Below are 22915 nucleotides of genomic sequence, written 5' to 3'. Positions count from 1 at the left end.
GTTAAAGAGAAATTGCACTGAACACTTGTTAAAAAGGATCTGACAGCTTTTTATTCAAGCTAGGCTAGTAAGAGACTCCAGTACACAACTGAACTCAGCTCCGAATAATAGCAAGGATAGCTGGGGATTTATAGCAAGTGGGCAGGGTGAGGGGGGTCAGAGGATGGAAAGTTACAAACAGGAGCTTGATTAGTTATCAAGGGTAGAGGGAGTCTCAATAAACTGGCTTAGCAGGATTCTTGCTAAAATTGGACTCAGTAGGCCAAGGTTAAGGCCTAGCAGAGAGGAGGGCTCAGAGGAGCCTGAGTAAAGTTTGGTCAAAGAGGCAGTCCTTGTCAATGGCATGTCATAAGGCCTCCTTCTTATTACTAAGTTGGCCACTGGAGAGCCTCAGGGCCAGGATCAAGGTGATCTGAACTGTGGCTATGAGCATTCCAGTCTTGAAAAGTTATAAACTCCCTTCTATATTAATAAATTGTATTCTGATTTGTAACATCAGGATCCTGTGAGTCTTACTAGTGAGAATCAGTTTCTAGGGCCTAATTCCCTTCAGGTGGTAATTTCACTGAGTTTGCTCTACCAGTAAATCTGAGGTCCAAACCTTACAACAGGTGGTCACAAGGTAGTAATCAGGTCTGGATGACTGATTTTCATAAATGACATTTTTACTCTATCTCACACATGGATTTCCCAATTTTAGATTTTCTATATGCTCTTCTCTTTTCACTAGATTTATCTTGAGCCAAGCATTTGAGTCTCATTCTCCACCTCGACCCCCAGCATATCATCTAGTTAGAGTATCTGACATACTTATATATTATAACCATATTTATTGACTCCAATATTTATTTGATAAGGGCATGTTATATTCTCATCTGTTTCGATGTAGAAGCCAACATATCATTTCCATAAAATGCCAAGTTTAGTTATATCTCTCATACTGTTCAGTTATGTATTATTCTGTTGCTAGGATTTGTTGAAACCTAATTTATGGCCCAAATTCTTCCTTTAAGAGCAACATTAATAACCTCCTAATTTGCTAAAAGTCTTTCTGCAATTCTTTCCCTTCAAAGCATCCTAATCACAGCTGCCAAATAAATACTACAACTTCTTTATTCTGAAGAAGAGGTGAAGAGATAGAAACTAGAGTGAAAAACCTCCTGGCTTTCACATGCTTTATAATCCAGGCTATCAGAGTCCATTACTTTCCTAAAGCCCAAACTCAAGACTCATTTCAGTAGATTATTTTCATTGATCGTCAGTGGTTTTCTCTTGTGGTTTTTTCTCCGAACGAACTGAAAAGTCCTGAAAAACAGAGATGATAACTCTTATTTATTTCCAGGCCCCTTTTGGCTTTTTGTTCCAAAGGGCCACAGCGACCTCGGCAACTGGTGGTCATCCTCTCCAGAGGCAAGTAAGGAGAAGGAATTGGGAGAATTATATTTTTCCTTTATTACTTTCTTTGTTATCCTGCTTCCGTTGACAATACCCTCCATGCCAAACTTGTGTCTCCATAAACAGAAGGACAATAGAAGGTCTTTTTTCCAAAATGAAGTAACTTGGTGTTTCAAACTTGAATTGAGCACTTTGGCCTAGTAATTAACCGAACTTGCTTGCATCCTAAATGAGAGATTTTCAGAAAGTGTTTTCATTAAAGATATAAATTGAGGGAGGGATGGAGAAAGATATTTTTATATGTCGGGTATTTATAGGTGTTTTTCATTTTCAAAAGCCTCCAAGAGTCACATATCAGCAGTTTCAGCTTCCTTCTAGTTCACAGGTTTTCCTAGAAAATTTAGATATCGTCTTTTATTTAACTGGATTTAAGAAAATCCTAGGGAAAAGAACATACATCTTCACTCTTTCACTAACGATTTAGGGACAATATAACTATAACTATATGAAGCCAAGTAAAAAAAGATTAACAGATAGGGCATTGGTGGTTCAGTGGTAGAATTCTCGCCTGCCACGCGGGAGGCCCGGGTTCGATTCCCGGCCAATGCAACTCTCCTTTTCCCCCGGCTGCGGAGTAAAATATTTTCACTGAAAAACAACAAACATTTTAAGATAATTATGCTTCTGGTATCCGAGTGTGGCTGAGAGAAGCAAAAGTTAATCCTCCTTGTACAATTTCACCTTTATAAATTGTACCCGTTGGCGTGCATTTGGTTTTCCAATAACCTGGAAAGTCATCTTGTCCGAGCTCAAGGAAACTCCTACCTCAATTGATAGAAGTCTTTCGAAGGTGAATTCTAAGTCAGTAATATTTGGAGGTGGAGCGTAGCCACGTGTGGACATAAATATAGTATTCCTACTCTTACAGCCATAGGAAGATATTCACAATCTCTTAGAGCCAAGAAAGTGCCAAAATTTATCCCCTTGAAATATGACTTGAAAAACACGTCGCGGCATGTTAGCAGAGTGGCGCAGCGGAAGCGTGCTGGGCCCATAACCCAGAGGTCGATGGATCGAAACCATCCTCTGCTAGCATCGGCGATTTTCTTGATTGAAACTTGATTTTAGAAAGAAAGGGATTGAATAAAGATTACAAGAGACCATCAGATCGAGCTTGTGGGACAGTTCGGGATGTGTAAGAATCCCCAAAGTGGTTGGTTAAAAATACATATTTCCCGTTTTTGACAGAGATAAATCTTATTCATTATGTCTGGTAACTTGATCTCTCAGATTTGGAGACCACTACACCTCTTAGGGATTGGAATGTGACCTTGGTAAGGTGTTTGGTATCTTGTAAGTCAGACAAGTGTTACAATTTGTAATTACGTTTGTAACCAATATCTCAATCTGCTGAGCTTTTTACCATTATGACAGGCATTCCAGAACTGTTGTCGAAATTAAAGAACGTTTGTAAGAGGAAAGATATTATTCCTCATGGGAATATATCTAGACAATTCAGTCAGTTATGTAGTCGTGGCCGAGTGGTTAAGGCGATGGACTTGAAATCCATTGGGGTCTCCCCGCGCAGGTTCGAATCCTGCCGGCTACGGAGTTTTGTTTTCCCTCCAGGTCGAAATACTTGCTGTACCAGCTACAGAAACGGTGAAACAACACGGAATATACTGTTTTACTGATTATTATTATCTTTCTCCATAAAACTGGAAGCAGGTAGTTCTAGTCCTTTAGTATAACTGTATGTAGAGAAAATCTTTGAAAATTACTTTGGTAAACGCTAGGGATTTCTGAGACCATCATAAATATGCTGAAAAAATGCTCAGGCTTTAGTTCATTTTGCATTGCTATCTCCTTATCTGAAATTCAGCTCAGGTCTGACTTCCGAACCTCGCCTGCCTCTATTTTTTCGATGTTCTTCCAATAATTTGGGTATATCCAGTGCATCACTATTCCACTCGTGAGTACTTTGATGTTTGGGAATCAGTATCTCAAACAGAAATTTCCAATATTTCCTCCTTCTGGAGCCCTCTTATCATTCCACTTAGGAGGCCAGACTGTAGGGAGGAAGTGCCAGTTACAGAATTTTCAAAACTGTTTTCTGATTTGGGCTTAATTTCAAAACAACAACAACAACAACAAAACTGTTTTGCTCGCAAAAACTCTAATACATAAACATACAGTATATGCAACATAAATAAGAGTAAATATAACAAAAATTCATCTTGTATTAAACTTGCAGTCGATCCATTAGGAAATGCGGATAAGCAAAAAGAAGGATGTAAAAATACTCAAAAAGGAAAAAGTTTTTTCTTATTCCCGAAATTACCAGTAATTTCCTATCTTATCTTGGACTTGTTTTTTCTTGTTGCGTTTTCTATATTCACATATGTCCTAAGGGATTTTTAAGTGTTGACACCATATGTAGACAAACGTTCATGGCCCAGGTTAGAAATTCAGTAAAGGCACAGTTTTGATTTTGCAAGGAACGCCGATCCTCAAACCCTCCGGGGGCCCTGAGAAAAAATTCCAAGCAGAGTGAGCTCTGCTAGGCTTTTCGCATTGTGGAGCACTGAAGGTGAGGCTTTCGCTCATCTAAGACAAATCTTTCCAATGAAGCGCATACGACGCACAGCAGACACGTTCCTAAAAGCGTGGGGCGAGAAAATAGCAGGGGCCCCATGGTGTAATGGTTAGCACTCTGGACTTTGAATCCAGCGATCCGAGTTCAAATCTCGGTGGGACCTGTTAGTCTTTTAGTGTCTTCCCTCCTCGTCTCTTAAATCACCGTGGTACCTCGAGGAGGCTAGACACCTAAGCACTTGCGCAAGATACCCCATCCCCTTCAGCAAGGAGACACTGTCCTGCAAAACAGCTTTCCTTACCCTTGCCTCTGGGATTCCACATCTGTCCTCTCTTGCTCCTCCTCCTTCTCTAAGCCACAGAATCTCCTCCGATCCTCGTCATTTAGATTACCCCCTGGGTGACTATTCACGTTTTCCACCCCTGATCTCAGTCCTGGGTTCAAGTTCCATCAGTTTCTAACACGAACTGGGTCCTGAGAAGTTCGTAGTGCCTGTGAACCCTGAACCCTGGTCGTCGCGTTTCACTTGGAGCTTCTGCTGATTGGCATACAGCAGATTCTCTATGAATATTTTTTAAATGAAAACGATAGTCCATAAAAACCCTGAATGGAATGACAGACTCTTCAATAAATATTCATAAATCCCCCAGCAAGTGGTGGTCCCATGGTGTAATGGTCAGCACTCTGGACTTTGAATCCAGCGATCCGAGTTCAAATCTCGGTGGGACCTACTTTTGTTTTGGTCGCCAGCCTATTTCCTCCGTGTTTCCCTCAAGTCGATAATGTACACTGGTTTCTGGGCATAACCTTCCCACTCAGGCTTCCTTCTTCCGAGGAGCCCCTTGGAACACCATTCACTCTCTCGACAACTACTCTTGCCTGGGTTCCTGAAGACAGTCAGATCCTAAGTAATTTGCATGCTCAGGGTCTTAACACTTCATGTCTCAGAGGCCCCTCTCGCAAATCTTCTCTTCTCTGAAGCCTCCTCAAAACGTATCAGCCTAATGTAGGAATATATATCTATATAAATTATATATATAATATGTATGTTATATATAATAATATATAACATATAATATATAACAATATATATAATTTATATGTAATATATATAATTTGTATATATATATTATATATATATATAAATTGCAGTAGCAAGTACAAAGTTCCTCATGTAAGGACCCCACGGTTAGCACTCTGGGCTCTGAATCTAGCAGTTTGAGTCCAAATCTCTTTGGGACCTCAGCAACATCTTAGCAATTTTCCCCCTATGGTTCTCCTAAATCGTTAGCCAGATGTACATATCTAGCTGTAGGCGCTGCTAGTTACTTCCAAGTCAACAACCAAAGCAACATAGAACCACTGGCCGAGAGAAGATTGTCTCTGATTACCTTCCTCCGGAATTCTAGCCCTACTTCCCCTTACACCTGATGGCCCTTTTTGCCTTTTGCCCAGAGTTCCTCAGATTCTGCTAAATTAGAATCCTGGTTCCAATGATTAGGTGTTCATGTTTTACAGTCCCTCTAACTCAGGTCCTTCCTTTCCTGGAGCCTACTTAAAGTGCTCCATCGGCTTCCAAACACTAACACTGTCCTGAGAAATTTCCTGCTACACAGCAGTACCCTTGTTGAGTACATCTTAGAGTTGTACCCATGAGAGGCTCTGTTCAAACTCCACAAGCTTATGTGTTGCCTACTTTATTTTGAAGATAAACTGACCTGTTAGGAGTACACATCAGTCTTTTGGTAGAGACCTAACTTCAAGGGCCTCATGATGTAATGGTTAGCGCCTGGACTTCAAATCTCAGTGGACTTGTCTCAGTTTTGGTGACCTTGCCCTCACATTTTCCCTAACCAGGAGTACACTCTGATGTATAGACACTCCCTTAAACTTGCATTTCTTCTCTCCCATCAACGTCCAACTCCTTGCTCTTTCCTCTGGCTACTGAAAATTTCCCTCTCCCCATCACCCTCACCTCCCCCCTAAAATCTCTCCTCTTGATGCTTTTTGCTTTGCCTGGTGCCGGCCTAAAGTCAATCAGATCCCTATAAGTCAATTATGTGCTTGGGTGATTAAGAGTTCATATGTCACAGGCCCCACCTGTGACTTTTTTCTCCTCTGGAACTCAGGCAAATGCTCTGTAGGCTGCAGAACTCTGAACACAGACCTGAAAATATCCAAACCATAGAGTGAGACCCTAGCTGTCATAGTCATCTGAGAGCCTCCACTGTGCCCTTAGAGGAGGCTCTCTCTTAATATTCCTTAGATTGAATCTATGCTGAAACATTTTAAAGATCAACAGACCAGATGCATTAGTATACGTCTTAACCTTGAAGGTTTGTTATACCAAGGTCCCATGGTGTGATGGCTAACCCTCTGGTCTCTGAATACAGCAGTCCCAGCTGTCAGTGGGACTCTAAATTCTTTCTGTTGACTCTCTCCACAGTTTGAACATGTATCCTTCAGTGCTCTGTGACAGCAAAACAAGAGCCCCCATGAATGCCTCTGGTTTCTAAAAATTGTTTCAGAAAAAGCCCTGCAAGCTTCCTTCCACCTATTAAGCCCCAGTCATATCAATGCCTTAGAACCTGTCTTAGCTTCCTATTGCTGCTGTAGCAAATTACCACAAATTTAGTGACTTAAAACAACACAGATTTACTCTCTTACAGTTCTGAAGTTCAAAAGATTACAAGTCAAGTTGTCAGCATGGCTGTGTTCCCTCTGGAGACTTCAGGGAAGAATGTTTCCTCGCTTTTTTTCACCTAGTGGCCTCTTCCTTGTATTGCCTCTTGCTTCTGCAGTCATGTTTCCTACTAATGAATATGATCCTCCTTTAGGTTCACTTAGATAATCCTGGATAACCTTCCATCTCGAAATCCTCAATTTAACCATATCTGCAAAATCACTTTTACCATGTAAGGCAACATATTTTTAGATTCCACATATAAGTGACATCATATAGTATTTGTCTTTCTCTGTATGACTTACCTCTTTTAGCATAATGCCCTCAAGGTCCATGTTGTTGTGAATGGCAGGGGTTTCCTTCATTCTCATGGCTGAATAATATTCCTTTGTGTATATATACAACCACATTTTCTTTATCTATTCATCTGTTGACAGACACAATTTCTTTCCATATCTTGGCTATTGTGAAAAATGCTGCAATAAACATGGGAGTGCAGATATCTTTTTAGTATCCTGTTTTCATTTCTTTTGGATAAATACCTAGAACTGGGATTGCTGGATCATACAGTAGATCTATTTTTAATTTTTTGAGGATCCTTCATGCTATTTTCCTCAGTGGCTGAACCTCAGTCCCTTCTTTATTTTTTCTTCCTTTATCAAAGCAAGAGGGCCATTTATAGGGAGAAAAGACATTATCTTCACTAATAATAATAAAAAAAGCTAAATAATAATATAATTTGGCAAATAGAACGCTGCTGAGTAAAGAAATACAATTTTCAATCAAAACCCCCCGCACAGGTGACGAGGTGGCCGAGTGGTTAAGGCGATGGACTGCTAATCCATTGTGCTCTGCACGCGTGGGTTCGAATCCCATCCTCGTCGTTTGGTTTCCCCGCTTTACTGTGGGACTGTGGTTTTAGTACCTTGTAAAGAAGGTATTTCCCCAAAACGTGTCGGTAGATGCTCTGTTAGAGACGCACTGAGGTGACGAGTAACTTCCAATAACGCTACTTTTAGCCCCTTTTATAGAGAGATTAGAATTTGAGTCACGTCACGTGGATGACAGTCAAAAATCAAACTCTGCTGCCTCCGGTCAGACACAGGTGTGCTCACGTATTCCCCAGCTTCTCCACCGTTGTCAAAAACTGATTTCTGGCCCTCTGACTTCCGTTACGCTTGTTGACCCCCTCCCCACCCAGCCCATCTTCCTGCCTGCGTTCCTAACACTGGTAGCAAATTACAAGCAACTAGGGAGTTTTCTCAAGATGTCCACCTTTCCTCCACCCCTCGGCACAGTTGAATCAGTATCTCCGAGGGTGACGTCCAGGCGTGGCTGCAGGGGCCACAGGTGATTCTAATGGGTTTCTTGGGCTGAGAACCACTGGCCATTCGCTTCTCTTCACTCCCTGCTCCCACCCGCTCCCCAGCTTTGGTTCCCTGTCTCGGCAGTTTTTGTTGATTTTTTTTTTTTTTTTTGCCTCTTAAATTCAGGTCCAAGACGCTCCCTCTTTACCCCTTATCACTCCCTATCCTCCCAAACTCTTCATCAAACTCTAGTTTTATCTGACCACTGGTCCCTGTCTTCAGGAGCAGAAGCTGTTCACATGCTCTGCTTTTGCTCAAGTAGTTCCTTCTGCCTGGAGAGTCTCTGCTCCCTTGCTGCAAAATCCTCTTGCAAGACCCACATCAAATGTACCTTTTCTGTGAATCCTCAGATGAAAGCATCACTCTCCTCTTTGTATTTTACATGAATGAATTTAATCAAAGATCTTTTCCAGGTGTTCCAGTCTCTGTTAGTTTCTTCCTTCTTTGATCATCTTCTGCCACTTATATCTTAATTTTAGCACATAATACCATAAAATCTCACCAGTTCCCTCTTTTCACCTTATAGTAAACTACAGCAAATGGCTGAGTGCACGGTGTAGAATAACAAAATTTGAAGGGACCGTAAAGATGATCTCTATGAAAATTCCCACCCCCCCATCACCTGTCTCTATTTTACAGATGAGAAAACTGAGGTAGAGACCAGACAAATTAATTGTTTAAAAAAAATCATATAACCAACGTTTCCTTATTAAGGTTCATGGGAACCAAGTTCTTTAAGATCAAGTGGTTAAGGTGATAAGATCTTTCTAACATGTTCAAATCCAGTGACTGGGATTGTGACTTTTCATACCTGGAAAATCCTTCTGAAGTACACTTGTCATAGATCAGCAGAGATCCAAAGGCTCCTGAGGACTGAGATGAAGCACAAATTTTGAAGTAAAATCTGTTTTTGAATTTTACCTAACAATATATGACTTATGTAGTACCTGTGATTCAAAGATAGTTCACAAATTTTAACTCATTTTATCTTGAAAATAAAAACTCAGGAAATGCTGATCCAGATTGGAGGCCAAAGTGGGGTCTTGAGGAATTGGGTGATATGCTCTTTATATTTTTGAATTTTCTCCAAAAAAGAATCAGAGATACTGGATGCCTGAACAGTCTTATCCCTCTTTTCCCTTCAACCCCATGTTACCTTGTTTGAGAATAAGGTTGTAGGGGTACCACCCTTTTATATCCTTGTCCTTCCAACTTTGCACACTGTAAACATTCAACAGATAGTTATAAAATAAACACAGGCATATTGTATATATGTGTATGTGTATGTGTGTGTGTGAGCATGATGGTGACATGGTAGGGACTGAAACTTTGTCCACGCAGAATATACCTTAGGGTATTTGTCACTGCTTTTAATACACATAAAAGGATAATTTTAAATGTGCTAATCTCTTGTATTGTTTCCAAAATAGGGAGGCAGATCTGGAGCAATTTTGCCTCTGCCCCTCACAGCTTTTAAACCCAAAGGGTATGTTTTTTCCTTAACTACCAAAGAGAGAAGCAAAGAGGAATACGTTAAGTAGAAAAGAGTTAAGCCTCCGTGTGATTTGAACCAACGTTTGAATCTGAAAACACCATATGTTTCACCAGGAAGTCATCAATTGGAAATGAGATTTTCTTCATCCTAAATTATTAATCAATTCAGTTATTTAAGCCCGGAAAAATGTTTCTGTATATTTTGCCCAGCTATGTTCTCTGCCTTCCTGTTTGTATACACACTCCGCAAACAGTCCGGCTATTTCAATGACCTTAGTATTCTGTTCTGTAATTTAGGTTTGAATATAAGCTGTTCTCATCCTTTTGACGGCAGCAAAACCAAATGAAAACAAGAAAGTTAAGATGGAAAAGATAGGGGAAGAGTGGAAACCAGTGACAGATTCCAGCACCCGGAACTCAAACGAGAAGAGAACTGTGAAGAGGTTGTGGCCTTGGGCGAAGCCATGGGGAAGGAGAAGCAGCAGGTTTCCCCCCGTGCTACCCACTGGGGGCTCAGTTCGAGAGAGCTCCGTTTACAGATCGGAATTCCCTTTTCAAGGACAAGCCGAGCCTGTGAAAATGAAACTCAGGAGCTCAAATCCAAATATGGGGAGAGCTTGAGAGCCCCAAATTATTGGAAGCCCTTATTTCGGTTTTGACTTCCAGCCACTCTTTACACTGGTTCTCCCAAGGCTTTTGAGAATAACCTCTTTAAAATAGGGCAGGAAGAAAAGGGTTCGAAAAACACATGATTTCCTACCACCTACCCATGAGATGTGGCTATCGATTAGTAGAAAAGGGCATAAAAGGTGACACTAACCACGAAGGGATTCGAACCCTCAATCTTCTGATCCGAAGTCAGACGCCTTATCCGTTAGGCCACGTGGTCGCCGAACATACGGTCTTGCTGTGACACTTAGGAAGTAAGTTTTCTGCCCCGTTCTGAGCTGTGACAGTTACGTAATGACAAAAAGGCAATGGCCCCCACGCCGCCGGCGCTCTCTGTCATTGGAAAAATAGAAACTCGAGATTACGGGGGTTATCTCGGGCCAAGGAGCAGGGGCTTGTGAAGGGTAAGAATTGACAATTATTTCGGTCTTGGGTACTCCATGGAGGGAAAAGTCATTGACTGTACGACTCCCGAGCAGAAAAACTGGAGTTTATGGCACCCAAAGGATGCCAAAATATTGCATATTGCCTGCATCGAGGGATATTTTTAAATAAGAGAACTCAGAGTTTCTTCCCTATTAATATTCAGTCACGCTCGCAATTTTCAAACTCTAGGTACTTGGGATGTCTGCCTGGACAGTTGTCAGTAAGAAGGCAGTCTTACTACATAAGGCAGCATCTATCTACACGATTGTCTTTCTTGTCACCCGGCATGGATATCTGCAGGCCCCCAGGTATAACAATTTCCCCTTTCCCATGTTTTCTGGTATTTTCCCTGATTGTCATAACGTGACATCAAAGCACTTTTCACAGTATATTTCTATCTGTTTGAAAAGAGAATGCTTTTTTTCTTTTTTTTGGCGTTTCTCAGGGTTTAGGGGAGTCCAGTGCCATTACTATTATTTGAGGCTTCCATATATTAAGAAATAAGCACTACGGTAGAATTACAAAAATTTTGATTGTGACAATTTTTACATTTAATAAATGAATCAACACAAAAACGTGTTACAATAAAATCATTCTATGGTCAAAATATTTATAGAATTTATAATGTATGGTAGAGGGCTTGGCCCAATGATGTGATATAAAGTTATATTTTGGATGGCTTCTTTTAAGCTTGTCAGTGAATCTCTGCGACCTCATGCACCTCGTTTGAAGATAATGTCAACATTATTAGTCTACACATTAGGCATTTCCTTAATTTTCTTAAATTCTAGACCCTGGGAGCATTGGCCTTCCTGGCTTATTTGTGGTAGGTCTTGGCTTTTCTTGACTAGTAAATTAGCAGCTTTCTGGAGTACAGAAATAGGCCCTTTCACACAGTCTTTCTTCCCTGTCCACGGAATAACATGTGGCAAATAGTAGGAGCTCAATAAAAATGTGCTGAATTTCTCATATACATATGTTTTTGAATTTTGAGATTATCTTTAAGGTGGAGATTATTTAACAAAAAGATCCTTATCTCCTGAAAATATTTGAACGTGGACTTGTTTTCTCTCTTTCTCTCTTCCTGGAAGCAGGAAGATGGTGGCTAAACCATCATGGGTAGTGTTGGTGGAAGTGGTAAGAAGTGGTTGAATTCTGGATATGTTTTGAAGGATCTGCTGATTGGATTGAGGGTGTGAGAGAAATAGAGAAGTCATACATAGCTCCACGATTTTTTGCTTTAACACGTTTCCATTTACTGAGATGGGGACCACCACAGGAGAGGAAGGAGCATTTTGGGGGTGGTGTGTGTGGGGTTAGGATAAGTTCTGTTTGGACATGTTAAGTTTGAGTTGTGCACTTAACATCCAAGTTTGGAGTGGTCAAATTAGTATTCTATATGAATCCTATATGTGTGAATGTATATGTGAATATACATGTTGAAGTGGAGATATATATATATATATATATATATATATATATATATATATATATATATATATATATATCTCCAGTCTGTTGAAGACTCCATCTTTGAGAAGATTATCGGCAATGAAATCCAGCCAAAATAATTTTTGACCATGACTGGTGTGTTGCTTTCCATGACTTTTCTCCTCAAGTAATAAAGAGCATCCGTGCCATACCTGAAGATGGAGGACAAGAAAGCCTTCTCTAGTATTTCCTTGTGTATATCTTTTTTTGTGTGTCTGCACTTTTTCCTTTGCTGTAATAAATCTTAACCTTGGGTAAATGTTGATTCATGTGACTCCTTCCAGCGAATCACCAACTACTGGGTGGTCATAGGGCTACCGGGAAACAACTTGTACTGTATATACGTATTTACTTGTTTAAAAGCATTTCTACACTGTAGGCTACTTAATGCCTTTCCTTAGCGCCTAGGACAGTATCTAACACATAAATATATGAATAGGAATCCTTTCTGAGAGAGAGAAAACTATAAAACAGTCCACACATATATTTAAAAAATGAGCATAGAGAATAGTTCTGTTAGAGATTGTAAAGCAAGGTAAAAGGTACAGACACATTTTACCAGTAGCCGCCGAAGTGGTTTTCTCAGGTCAAAGTACAATCATGGCCTCCCAAACTCTGCACTCTGTCCCAAACTGCTACTTATTTACTCCAAAGATTAAAACTCTAGTAGTTGCAAAGAATCTGCGCCGGGATGGCCCAGGAGATTTCTAGTCTATCAGCTTAACCACATGGCCACAATTACCTAAAAGTAGTGCTTTCCGAATTATGTTATAGAAGGAAATGTAACTCAAGATCTTGGCTTCCACCCCTGCCCTCAGTTTAATTCAGTATTTTCGCAGCTTCATAGGGCAACGAGAACTGTCGTGATAAAATAGCACGGTTACTTTGGCAACCTGAAGAAATCACTTAAACGGTTTCACGCTTATTTTCAGGGAGTCATTTTAGCTCCAGAATAAAAAAAAAAAAAAAGAGTGGGACGCCATTTTATTTTTTTTCCTTACTGTGAAACAAGGTTACACAATTTTAACGACAGAAGGAAAATAGCAGAGGATGGTTTCGATCCATCGACCTCTGGGTTATGGGCCCAGCACGCTTCCGCTGCGCCACTCTGCTCTCTCTTCGAAAACGTTTCCTAATAATACTCTTAAGTCTACTCAGAGGCGACTTGGCCTCTAAATATAAAAAATGTAAGAAGGCGCCTATTTATTTCAATTCCTTGGCTACAAGTTGCCAAGTCTCTGGAATAATATCGCTACCAGAATCAGAGGAAACGACGAGGAGTAGAAAAGTAAACATTAACAGAGTTAAGTTACTGGGCGCAGAGGTGAGGGGTGGTTAGATAATTAAATGAGAATTACAGGTTTTAGTAAACAGGGAAGGAAACGAAAACAAGAGGGAAAGGAACACGGGCGTCCGCGCGGCGGGCGAGAATTCTACCACAAAATCAGTAACCAACCATGTATTCGCCTTTGGGAAGAAAATCCTTTTGGTCAGATTTCCCTTGGCTTCGTGATGGAGAGGGTGAAGTCCTGCAGTTTTTAAAGTCCTCCGGAGCGGGGGGGTTCGGTTTGAAGGGATTTTGTTGTAGGGAGGAGTAATGCTGGAAGCACCGTAAACTTGGGGGCAAAGCGGGGCTCCGCATTCCAGCGAAGGTTGCAGCAGTTCCGGTCGTGTGGGCCAAGGCTCCTGAGCAACCGTTCCAAAGCACCCCAAACAGCAAAAGATAATTAGTAAAAAAAAATGTTAACATTTTTAGTCTGACGCAGCTGTTAAATAGGTCCTAGAAGTCCCACTTAGGGCCGGAGGACCTGCTGTAGACTCCTTCGTGAAGGGCACATTCGGCGGGCGGGGACTAAGTCATCATGACGTCATCGAGACTGGGCCGCGAGGAGAGGGGCCGGCGGGCTAAAGGAAAGCGCGGGCGAGCGCGCTTTCAGTCTTCAATTCGGTCCGAAACCCGTTCATATAAGGGAATTGCCTCGGGGTTTTTCTCGCTGTTTTGAGTATTGTCAGAGCAGTATTACCATGTCTGGACGAGGCAAAGGTGGTAAGGGATTAGGGAAGGGGGGCGCTAAGCGGCATCGTAAGGTTTTGCGCGACAACATCCAGGGTATCACCAAGCCCGCCATCCGGCGTTTGGCCCGGCGAGGTGGGGTCAAGCGCATATCTGGTCTGATTTATGAAGAGACCCGTGGGGTACTGAAGGTCTTCTTGGAGAATGTGATCCGAGACGCGGTCACTTACACGGAGCACGCCAAGCGGAAGACCGTCACCGCCATGGACGTAGTGTACGCCCTCAAGCGCCAGGGACGCACCCTCTACGGCTTCGGCGGTTAGGTCTCCCGTTTTCAGCGATTTAACATCTTTTACTACCAAAGGCCCTTTTCAGGGCCGCCCAAATGTTTCGGTGAAAGAGCTAGCACTTTTTGCTGTTCTTTTTCCTTGCTTTTTATGAGGTGTACTTCATTTACTTTTAATTAGTCAAAAGCTATTTTTCGTGCTTTTTAATTTCTAGTTCACATTTTAGGAGGGCAGAAGTTGGCTGATTTGTGTATGTTTCTGCTTTGTGGAAGTGGTTTCGGGTATAAGTTTGAGCATTTTAACGTTTCGTGGGGCAGTGAAGAAACTCACAGAGGACTGTCTTCCCTAGGAAGATTCCGCTTAAGTTCTGGTGTATTTCAAGTTTGGAGTCGTGTATGCATAGTGTTTGAATACTGGAGAGAAGTCGGCTTACACTGCCCCAGATGTAGTAATGCGAGGCTCCCTTCCCCCGCCTGTGGTCCGTGCTCAAAATGGCGGCGAGGACGAGGAACAAAGAAAGCCCGCGCCCGTGGCGGCAAGCGGGGCCCGGAACAAAGGCGAATTTACGAGTGGGGCGGGTCGTCCCCTGTGCGGGGCGCGATCCTGAGCTCTGCTGGAGTGTGGTCCTGCTGCTGGGCTCTGCAAACTTAAAACCCTTGTACCAGTGCTTTGGGGGTAAAATTAAAATGCACAGGCGGGGAGAGCTAGCACATGTTTCTAGTCATAGAGAACACTGTATTCTGACTTTCTGTTAAAATTTTAAAAAGCCGATAGGAAGTCTGTTACTTAACAACATAATTGTCACTTAAGCTTTACAGCTGACATGATTTTAAAAAAATGCTACACAGGCATCAGTATATTTTACCTCAAATTAAGTACGCACTATTTTATTTTTTAAAAAAGCTCCCATATAATCACTGCCAAACTAAAACCAGATTCCCTAATATCTAATATTGGGTTCACAGTAACAAATCCCAGTTATGCCCCAAAATGTCTTAGAGATCTGGTTTGCTTAGGAGGATCCAATCACGCCTTCTCAGTCTCAGGTTTCTGTCTTTTTTTTTGTCTCAGGTCTTTTAATCTACAAGTTTTCTTCTCCTTGATCTCATTTAGTTTTTTGATATTGATTTGCTGTAGACCAGGCCTATAGGATGTCTTGCTTTGGCTTGTTTCCTGATGGGGTTATTTCCCTTGACTTCTGTACCCTGAATGCCCTACAAGTGATTTTCCCTAGACTTGACTGAAATCATGTTAATTTTCTTGTCAAGGAACAGTTACAGATGATTGTATGTAAATACTATTGTACATCAGAGGCACTTGATGTCGGGGTTATCCAGATTCGATATGATAGATCAATTACTGGTTTAGGGTGATTAGTGTCTTTGTAAAAGCAGGTTTTTCCTCCTTGTGGCCTGCAAGTAATTTGTAGGGTGATACTTTGCGAGCCAGAAATCAATGCAGTCATTTGGAATCTCATCTGTTTTAAAGATACGGGCTCTGGTGCTTAAATATGAAAAGGATCAGATGTTATTTGAGCTAAGGCACTGGTTTGAGGAAACAAATTCATATGACGATGTTAATTTAATAAACAAACAAAATTGAGCACATGGCATATACCAGGCACTGTCTGATGCTATGGAATTATAGCAGTGAACAACTGTGAACAAAACAATATATCTATATTCATGGAGCTTATATTTTGTTGGAGGGGGCACAAACAAAACAGGTAAAACAGTATGTAAGATGGTGCTATGAGGACCACTGAAGCTGGGAAAAGCATTAAAGTATGGAGGAAGGAGGTGACATTTTAAATGATATGGTCATAGAAGGCTTTATTCATAAGTGATGCTTGAGGGCAAAAAAGATTGAGAAAGTGAAGCTCCAAATGGAAGGAAGACCAAGAAGGAAAGTCTGGATGCAGAAAGGAAGTATTGTGGTTGGGTGGAGGGAGGTGAGTAGTTCTTATATGGCCTTCCTTATAACCCAACACCTTATTAAAAGAGGTACCTCTAATCCTAGTGAGGCATGAGAAAGTCCTTGGAAAGTAAGGCACATGTTGCATGAATTGGCCATCAAACGCAGGGAAGACTTACAGTCACAGGCACTAGGTTGTCCTCAGAACAGTTCAGGGGAACGAACTGGTTTCAAAGAGGGGCTTGGACTGTTAGAAGTGGTTTGGATTGTTCACACTGCCAGACAAGGAATCCTAATTGGTGTTAAATGCTAGTAGGCTTTCCGGCCTACTGCCTTGTTTATGGCTTCAAGATTCTGAGACTCCAAAGTGGGCAGGACTAAGAGCAGCTTCCCAGCACTTCAACCAGAGGCTTTAGCCAACAGCTAATACTTTAGAAGACCCTCTCTGTGCAGTCACCACCCTGAGTACTTTACTTGTGCTCTTTTATTGATCACCCCAGCAGTGCCACAGAGTAGTTGCTAATTATTATTCCCATTTTAGAAAGAAATGCTCACAGAGGGTTTAAGTAAGATGCTCAAATTTAACATTCAAAGAGGCAGTCGGGACTGTATCATATGCTGGGGGATTTCCCCTTAAACCATGCTTATCCATTTCTCAAATATACTTATGTATTTGTTTTCAATAATACATTATTTTAAAATGTACTTAAAATTAACTTCGGAAAGCAAGAAATGAATGCCTTAATTATATGTGGAGTTTAGGGAATTTTCTTCACAAGCACCATTCAAAATATAGTAACTTATTTCATGTTCACAAAACTCACTGTGTAGATGTAGGGAAGAAAATTTTTTTCCTTCTTCCCTTCTAGATTCTTTGGCTGGCCTAATAATTGATAGAAGACACATTGACAGTAGAAAAACCAAACGTAACAATGATGTACCTCCTGTATACATTGGAGAGCCCCAGTAAAACAAAATCTACAAAATGGCTGCGGCTACCACCTTAAATACCTCTTCAGCTAAAAACTAAAAACGATGGGAATGGGCAGCCAGGTCTAAAGCACAGGAAACAAGGGTAACGTTGTTAGGCAGATGTAAGTTGTGGGCTTTTCCATAGATAACACATTCGGCCATCCTCCTCTTCCTGGTAGAGTAACAGACACCCATACAAAAGGGGTATTTCTCTTACAAAGGTAAACATCTCTTACGAAAGAGTAACTTTCCGAATCCTTCAGAGCTTTTTCTCTTTCCTAGGTCATATATAAATATAATTTTGAAGTCTGGAGTTACAGACCCTTAAGAGACAATGTGGGTGGCTCTTAAAAGAGCCTTGAGTTATTGGAGAGGGAGCGAGCTTATTTGGAGCTGGTGTACTTGGTAACAGCCTTGGTGCCCTCGGACACGGCATGCTTGGCCAACTCCCCGGGCAACAACAGGCGCACGGCCGTCTGGATCTCCCTGGACGTGATGGTCGAGCGTTTGTTGTAATGCGCCAGACGCGACGCCTCGCCCGCGATGCGCTCGAAGATGTCGTTGACAAATGAATTCATGATACCCATGGCCTTGGAGGAAATACCGGTATCCGGGTGAACCTGCTTCAACACCTTGTACACATACACGGAGTAGCTCTCCTTGCGGCTGCGCTTGCGCTTCTTGCCGTCCTTTTTCTGGGCCTTGGCCACCGCCTTTTTGGAGCCCTTCTTCGGAGCAGAAGCAGACTTAGCTGGTTCAGGCATCGCAAGACCCACAAAACCACCAGGTAGCGAAAGAGAAACAAATACGCCCACCAGCAACCGGCCTCAGTATTTGCTTGGTCTGTATGCAAATTAGAGATGGCAGAATTGCGATTTGTGATTGGTCTTTTCAGCATCCTAATCTCTGATAGGCTCTTTATTACAAAGTCTCATTGGCTCTTCCCTTAGCTCAACCTTACATAATTTGACTTTTCAATTACAAACTCTCTATGTAAATTAGTAACGTTGTTGTTTTAGAACTAGCTTTTGATTGGCTAAGGTTTGTGTTCGGCCAATCGCACAGGCTGTTTTACCAAACCGCCGCAGAGTATAATAGTCTAGTTTCTTGTATTCTGAGGGTTATTTTCTTTGGTTTTTGTTTTGACATTAGTGTTTTGTCATGTCTGGCCGGGGGAAACAGGGCGGTAAGGTACGTGCCAAGGCGAAGACCCGCTCTTCGCGCGCCGGGCTCCAGTTCCCCGTGGGACGTGTGCACCGCCTGCTCCGCAAGGGCAACTACGCCGAGCGGGTCGGGGCCGGCGCTCCGGTGTACCTGGCGGCAGTGCTGGAGTACCTGACGGCCGAGATCCTGGAGCTGGCGGGCAACGCGGCCCGCGACAATAAGAAGACGCGTATCATCCCGCGTCACCTGCAGTTGGCCATCCGCAACGACGAGGAGCTCAACAAGCTGCTGGGCAAAGTCACCATCGCTCAGGGCGGCGTCCTGCCCAACATCCAGGCTGTACTGCTGCCCAAGAAGACCGAGAGCCACCACAAGGCCAAGGGCAAGTGAACCAATCCCAATATCAGTGCGTGTCTATAACTTTTTACCCAAAGGCTCTTTTCAGAGCCGTCCACATTTTCACACTTAAAAAAGCTTGTAACTAAACCTGGGCTGGGTCTATGAAGCTTACGCGCGGTTAAAGCCACTGGATAATCGCCACAGTTTATTATCGCAAGTTATCTTCGCTATCTAACGGGACTGATTGAAACGTGACAAAGGGAAACAGAACTTTTACAAAAAAGTGGTTAGTACCGTAAGCAAGGGCTTTTAGTAGTGGTGAAGAAGCAAGTTTTGGTAACGTTTTAAAAACCTGGGGTAGTTTGGTTATTTAGCGAGAAGGAAAACATTCTATCCTGAGGAGAAGGCAGGTTGGGGGTGGTAGCTTAGAATGTCACTAAGACGTTTGAAACAGCCAAACGAAAGAACAGCTGGCAAATCAGATCAGCGCGGGCTTTTCAAGTTCTGAACTTGTTGCCGAAACTCGGCCTCTGTTCACCCGTGCCGAATAGTAAGCGGCGACATAGTTTTGGGGAAGTAGAAAAGTAGCTTTCATTGCTTTGCCAGGCAATGGAGACCACAGCAGACTAGTGCCCTCAAGACTGTGCCCTCCCTTGAGAAAGTAGGAAGTTATCTTATACAGTCTAGGAGTGGAAAATAGGGTCGCAGATAAGAATGCAATTTTGCGTTCTTTTTTACTTCAGGAAAATTTCAAAATCAAAGATGGCGTCCGGCGGTCCTGGGACTGGCTCTGGTGGTGCTTGAGGTTATCGCACCGTGATCTCCTTTCTGGAATGAAAAATGTTCACAGAGGAAGGGAGTGTTTTCTCGGAGAAATAAACACCAGGTGCATAGTACAATTCTAACTAGAAAATAATCAGTTTCAAAGTGAAATTAAGCAAGAAAGAAAGATCTCTGAGAGACTGGCTGACTGGGCTAAAAGAAGAGTTAAACATGATGGCGGCTATCTTAACTAATTTCTGCTGTAACAAACTGAAGCAAAATCCCATTTGGCCACCATAGGAAAGTCAATCATTTGTTGCGCACTGTTTGCTGGTCGTCCCCGGCCCGTCGCTTTCCCCGTGGTTTCCCAGTGGAGATAGGAAGTGGCAGCCCAGGGGAATCTAAGTTCAGTTCAGAAAAAGTAACCACGGAGGAAAAAGAATACAAGTAAATCTGTTCTTAAAGCGTAGTCCTCGGAATTCTAGGCCCCATTACATAGATTTGAATCAGAATTGGCATCGTCCACGATCCCCAAGTGGTTCCTTACTTATAATGTGAGATGCGCTGAACTAGAACATTAGAAAATTAGTTCCTTTGGGTCGCAGAGTATAACAAAAAGAGGGATTGAAATGTGGAGTATTTCATCCAATCAGAGTCTCTAGTTCTTCACCAATCACTGCGTTGACTCTTCAGCCAATGGTTTTGTTTCGCGGGGCTTTTGAAATAGCGCAAGGCCAATCGGAACGTTTCTGAGTATATATAAAGGGGACCTCTTCCTGCTTATTTGCCTACTTGGTTTCATTTTTGTTTGGTTTCTTACGATGGCTCGAACTAAACAAACTGCGCGGAAGTCCACCGGCGGTAAGGCGCCGCGCAAGCAGCTGGCCACCAAGGCGGCCCGCAAGAGCGCGCCGGCCACGGGCGGCGTGAAGAAGCCGCACCGCTACCGGCCCGGCACGGTGGCCCTGCGCGAGATCCGCCGCTACCAGAAGTCCACGGAGCTGCTGATCCGCAAGCTGCCGTTCCAGCGCCTGGTGCGCGAGATCGCGCAGGACTTCAAGACCGACCTGCGCTTCCAGAGCTCGGCCGTGATGGCGCTGCAGGAGGCGTGCGAGGCCTACTTGGTGGGGCTCTTCGAGGACACCAACCTGTGTGCTATCCACGCCAAGCGCGTCACCATTATGCCCAAGGACATCCAGCTTGCTCGCCGCATCCGCGGGGAGAGGGCGTAATGCTTTCTCAGCTATCTCAATCCAACTAAAAAGGCTCTTCTAAGAGCCACCCACGTTTTCTTTAAAGTAGCTGTCATTTAGTCTGTTCTGTTTCGGAGAGTTTTGGTTCGGGATGTTAAAGTGGAAATTTCCTCATGAGTTACTGGGTAAACTTGTGTTTTGGGAGTGTCGTGCAACTTTACAAGTGTTTGTACTCTTTCAGTTAATTAAATTCTGGCAGCTTTGCATATCTTCAATTCGTAGGTTATGTGCAAAATTTCCTCAATGCTGTCTCGTGGGAAATGTAATATAAACACATGCAGGTGGAGTGGGGGATTGGTAGGTTTGGCAATAGAATAAGCCGTGTTTTAGGTAATTTGGAAAGGGCAGTAATCAGTGTGATGTGAAGATCGGGTTATTGGAGTACGTGGATTATGTATGGAAGGTGAGCTGCTTTACCCACAAAAGGTTGAATTTGGGTGAAGGTGGGTGTGGATTTGCTGCTTACCCCTTCTAAAGCTGTGTTCCCACATGTTTGGGTATTGACAATTGAGAAGCTAGAGCGTTTGTCGTTGCTTTCTAATGTCTCTGAGACCTCAATTTGCTCAGTTCCAATCTCTGCCAAGTTAAAGGTGAAACAGTTTTGGCTTTCCCGTGAAATGTTTGACCTTTTACACAGAGAACAATGAGGGCGTTATTTTGCTGATAGTAGACTTCTATAAAAAAAAAAAAATTAGACCTCTCAGTCAGGATTTCTAATAAACTTATTGGTAGCAGAACCCAAGACAGAGAACCCTGCTGGCTTCTACAGTTTCACTACTCAAAGTGTGGTCCACCACCAGCAGCATGTACATCACTTGGGAATTTGCTAGAAACGTAGATTTTCAGACCCAACCCAGGTCTACTGAGTCAGAATCTACGTTGTACCCAGTTCACCCCAGGTGATTCTTATGAACGCTAGATTAAGAAGTCTATTTTTTAAAATGGTGTTTTTGGTCTCATCAAGAAAAGCAGCCTGTCTGAACTCTTACCAGGAGAAAGCATTTGCAAACTACACTTATTTATGTAATAGAATGAAATTTCTGTCAAGCAGTTGCACATAACAAGGTGCCTCTAGAGTTTGATTTCATTATGGATCAGTGGTCTCAGTGGTGACTGCACATTACAGTCAATTGGAGCTTTTATTAAAATATTTTTGCTTGGGGTCCAATCAGTATGACTATAATTGTATGAGGTGGGCCCAGGCAACAGTAATTATTAAAACTCAGGTGCTTCCAATAGGTAGCTAGGGCCAGGACTAAATATTGAATAAATTCCAATCTTGTGGTTAGCTCCTGTTGGACTCCAGGCTTAGCAAGGAGTTACCTAACTGAATCAGGCTTTCCTTGTAGTTCCAAAGGAGGACTTTCTGGCTTGCTTGATGACAGTTTATCTCACTGCAATGAATCAAATAGTATTTGGCTTTTATAGCAATTTCTGAGGACAGGGCTAATGTGAGTCTGTATCGAGAAATGCAGCTGCTTTCAGTGGTTGACATTACTAGGTTTTCAGGGATGCTACAAGGAGGAACATCCTGGAGAGTGGATACCTCTGTCTTCACATTGTGCTTTCCTGTACAGATTAGCACAAGGTCTTGTTTGGTCTTTCAGGTGGACTTTCTCCATAGCCTTTAAAAAAATAAAATTATTTAGGAATTTATCTCCCTACCCCCACCCCCCACCCTGGATATTGTTTCATTTTCTAAAACTTAAAAAAGATTTTTTTTTTTATTATGCAACATTTGAGAATATATGGAGGTAGAGATAATAGTTTAACAGACCCTACGTACTCCTCACCCAGCCTCAACATCAACACTGGCCAAATTTATACCTCTTCTACCTTGATTATTGTCAAGCAAATCATATCATTTCCTCTCTCAACATTTTAATATACATCTACTTTAAAACCTAATTGTGATGTCATGATTACTCCCCCAACAAACAACATTTAACATTGATGACTTTTTAAATTTATTTATTCCACATACATTTGTTGAGTTTACAATGTGCCAGTTGCTGTTCTGTGCACTGGGAATATACTTGGAGAACAAAACAGACAAGATTCTTTGCTCTCATGGAATTTACATTTGACC

At 42.4% G+C, this 22915-nt stretch overlaps 4 protein-coding genes and 8 non-coding genes across 12 annotated transcripts; 9 read left to right on the top strand and 3 right to left on the bottom strand.

The window, feature by feature from the left end:
- The first annotated feature begins 1933 nt into the window (after window positions 1–1933).
- On the top strand, window positions 1934–2004 carry TRNAG-GCC (transfer RNA glycine (anticodon GCC)). Its single transcript has one exon. It is a non-coding gene; the product is annotated as a tRNA-Gly (tRNA).
- A 411-nt stretch (window positions 2005–2415) lies between these two features.
- TRNAM-CAU (transfer RNA methionine (anticodon CAU)) lies at window positions 2416–2487 on the top strand. Its single transcript has one exon. It is a non-coding gene; the product is annotated as a tRNA-Met (tRNA).
- A 435-nt stretch (window positions 2488–2922) lies between these two features.
- Window positions 2923–3004, top strand: TRNAS-UGA (transfer RNA serine (anticodon UGA)). The gene has a single exon. It is a non-coding gene; the product is annotated as a tRNA-Ser (tRNA).
- Window positions 3005–4082: 1078 nt separating this feature from the next.
- TRNAQ-UUG (transfer RNA glutamine (anticodon UUG)) lies at window positions 4083–4154 on the top strand. Its single transcript has one exon. It is a non-coding gene; the product is annotated as a tRNA-Gln (tRNA).
- A 495-nt stretch (window positions 4155–4649) lies between these two features.
- On the top strand, window positions 4650–4721 carry TRNAQ-UUG (transfer RNA glutamine (anticodon UUG)). The gene has a single exon. It is a non-coding gene; the product is annotated as a tRNA-Gln (tRNA).
- A 2755-nt stretch (window positions 4722–7476) lies between these two features.
- TRNAS-GCU (transfer RNA serine (anticodon GCU)) lies at window positions 7477–7558 on the top strand. Its single transcript has one exon. It is a non-coding gene; the product is annotated as a tRNA-Ser (tRNA).
- A 2793-nt stretch (window positions 7559–10351) lies between these two features.
- On the bottom strand, window positions 10352–10424 carry TRNAR-UCG (transfer RNA arginine (anticodon UCG)). The gene has a single exon. It is a non-coding gene; the product is annotated as a tRNA-Arg (tRNA).
- A 2738-nt stretch (window positions 10425–13162) lies between these two features.
- On the bottom strand, window positions 13163–13234 carry TRNAM-CAU (transfer RNA methionine (anticodon CAU)). The gene has a single exon. It is a non-coding gene; the product is annotated as a tRNA-Met (tRNA).
- Window positions 13235–14120: 886 nt separating this feature from the next.
- On the top strand, window positions 14121–14523 carry LOC132432765 (histone H4). The gene has a single exon (XM_060023521.2). It carries the CDS (start codon window positions 14147–14149, stop codon window positions 14456–14458), a length of 312 nt encoding a protein of 103 aa, XP_059879504.2. The 5' UTR covers window positions 14121–14146; the 3' UTR covers window positions 14459–14523.
- A 3146-nt stretch (window positions 14524–17669) lies between these two features.
- LOC132432747 (histone H2B type 1-C/E/F/G/I-like) lies at window positions 17670–18099 on the bottom strand. The gene has a single exon (XM_060023499.1). It carries the CDS (start codon window positions 18070–18072, stop codon window positions 17692–17694), a length of 381 nt encoding a protein of 126 aa, XP_059879482.1. The 5' UTR covers window positions 18073–18099; the 3' UTR covers window positions 17670–17691.
- Window positions 18100–18398: 299 nt separating this feature from the next.
- Window positions 18399–19631, top strand: LOC132432769 (histone H2A type 1-like). Its single transcript, XM_060023524.2, has 2 exons — window positions 18399–18854; window positions 19555–19631. The coding sequence occupies exons 1-2, from the start codon at window positions 18470–18472 to the stop codon at window positions 19629–19631; spliced, it is 462 nt and encodes a 153-aa protein (XP_059879507.1). The 5' UTR covers window positions 18399–18469.
- A 754-nt stretch (window positions 19632–20385) lies between these two features.
- On the top strand, window positions 20386–21076 carry LOC132432720 (histone H3.1). Its single transcript, XM_060023465.2, has one exon. It carries the CDS (start codon window positions 20395–20397, stop codon window positions 20803–20805), a length of 411 nt encoding a protein of 136 aa, XP_059879448.1. The 5' UTR covers window positions 20386–20394; the 3' UTR covers window positions 20806–21076.
- The last annotated feature ends 1839 nt before the right edge of the window (window positions 21077–22915 follow it).

The sequence above is a fragment of the Delphinus delphis genome, chromosome 10 (assembly GCF_949987515.2).
Source record: "Delphinus delphis chromosome 10, mDelDel1.2, whole genome shotgun sequence".
Lineage (NCBI taxonomy): Eukaryota > Metazoa > Chordata > Mammalia > Artiodactyla > Delphinidae > Delphinus > Delphinus delphis.
This window is presented reverse-complemented; position numbering and strand designations above follow the sequence as displayed.

Coding starts and splice junctions, on each gene's coding strand:
- LOC132432765 (XM_060023521.2), top strand. CDS start 14,147: ATGTCTGGACGAGGCAAAGGTGGTAAGGGATTAGGGAAGGGGGGCGCT.
- LOC132432747 (XM_060023499.1), bottom strand. CDS start 18,072: ATGCCTGAACCAGCTAAGTCTGCTTCTGCTCCGAAGAAGGGCTCCAAA.
- LOC132432769 (XM_060023524.2), top strand. CDS start 18,470: ATGTCTGGCCGGGGGAAACAGGGCGGTAAGGTACGTGCCAAGGCGAAG. Junction 18,855..19,554: donor GAGCCACCACAAGGCCAAGG/GCAAGTGAACCA, acceptor TTTTTACTTCAG/GAAAATTTCAAAATCAAAGA.
- LOC132432720 (XM_060023465.2), top strand. CDS start 20,395: ATGGCTCGAACTAAACAAACTGCGCGGAAGTCCACCGGCGGTAAGGCG.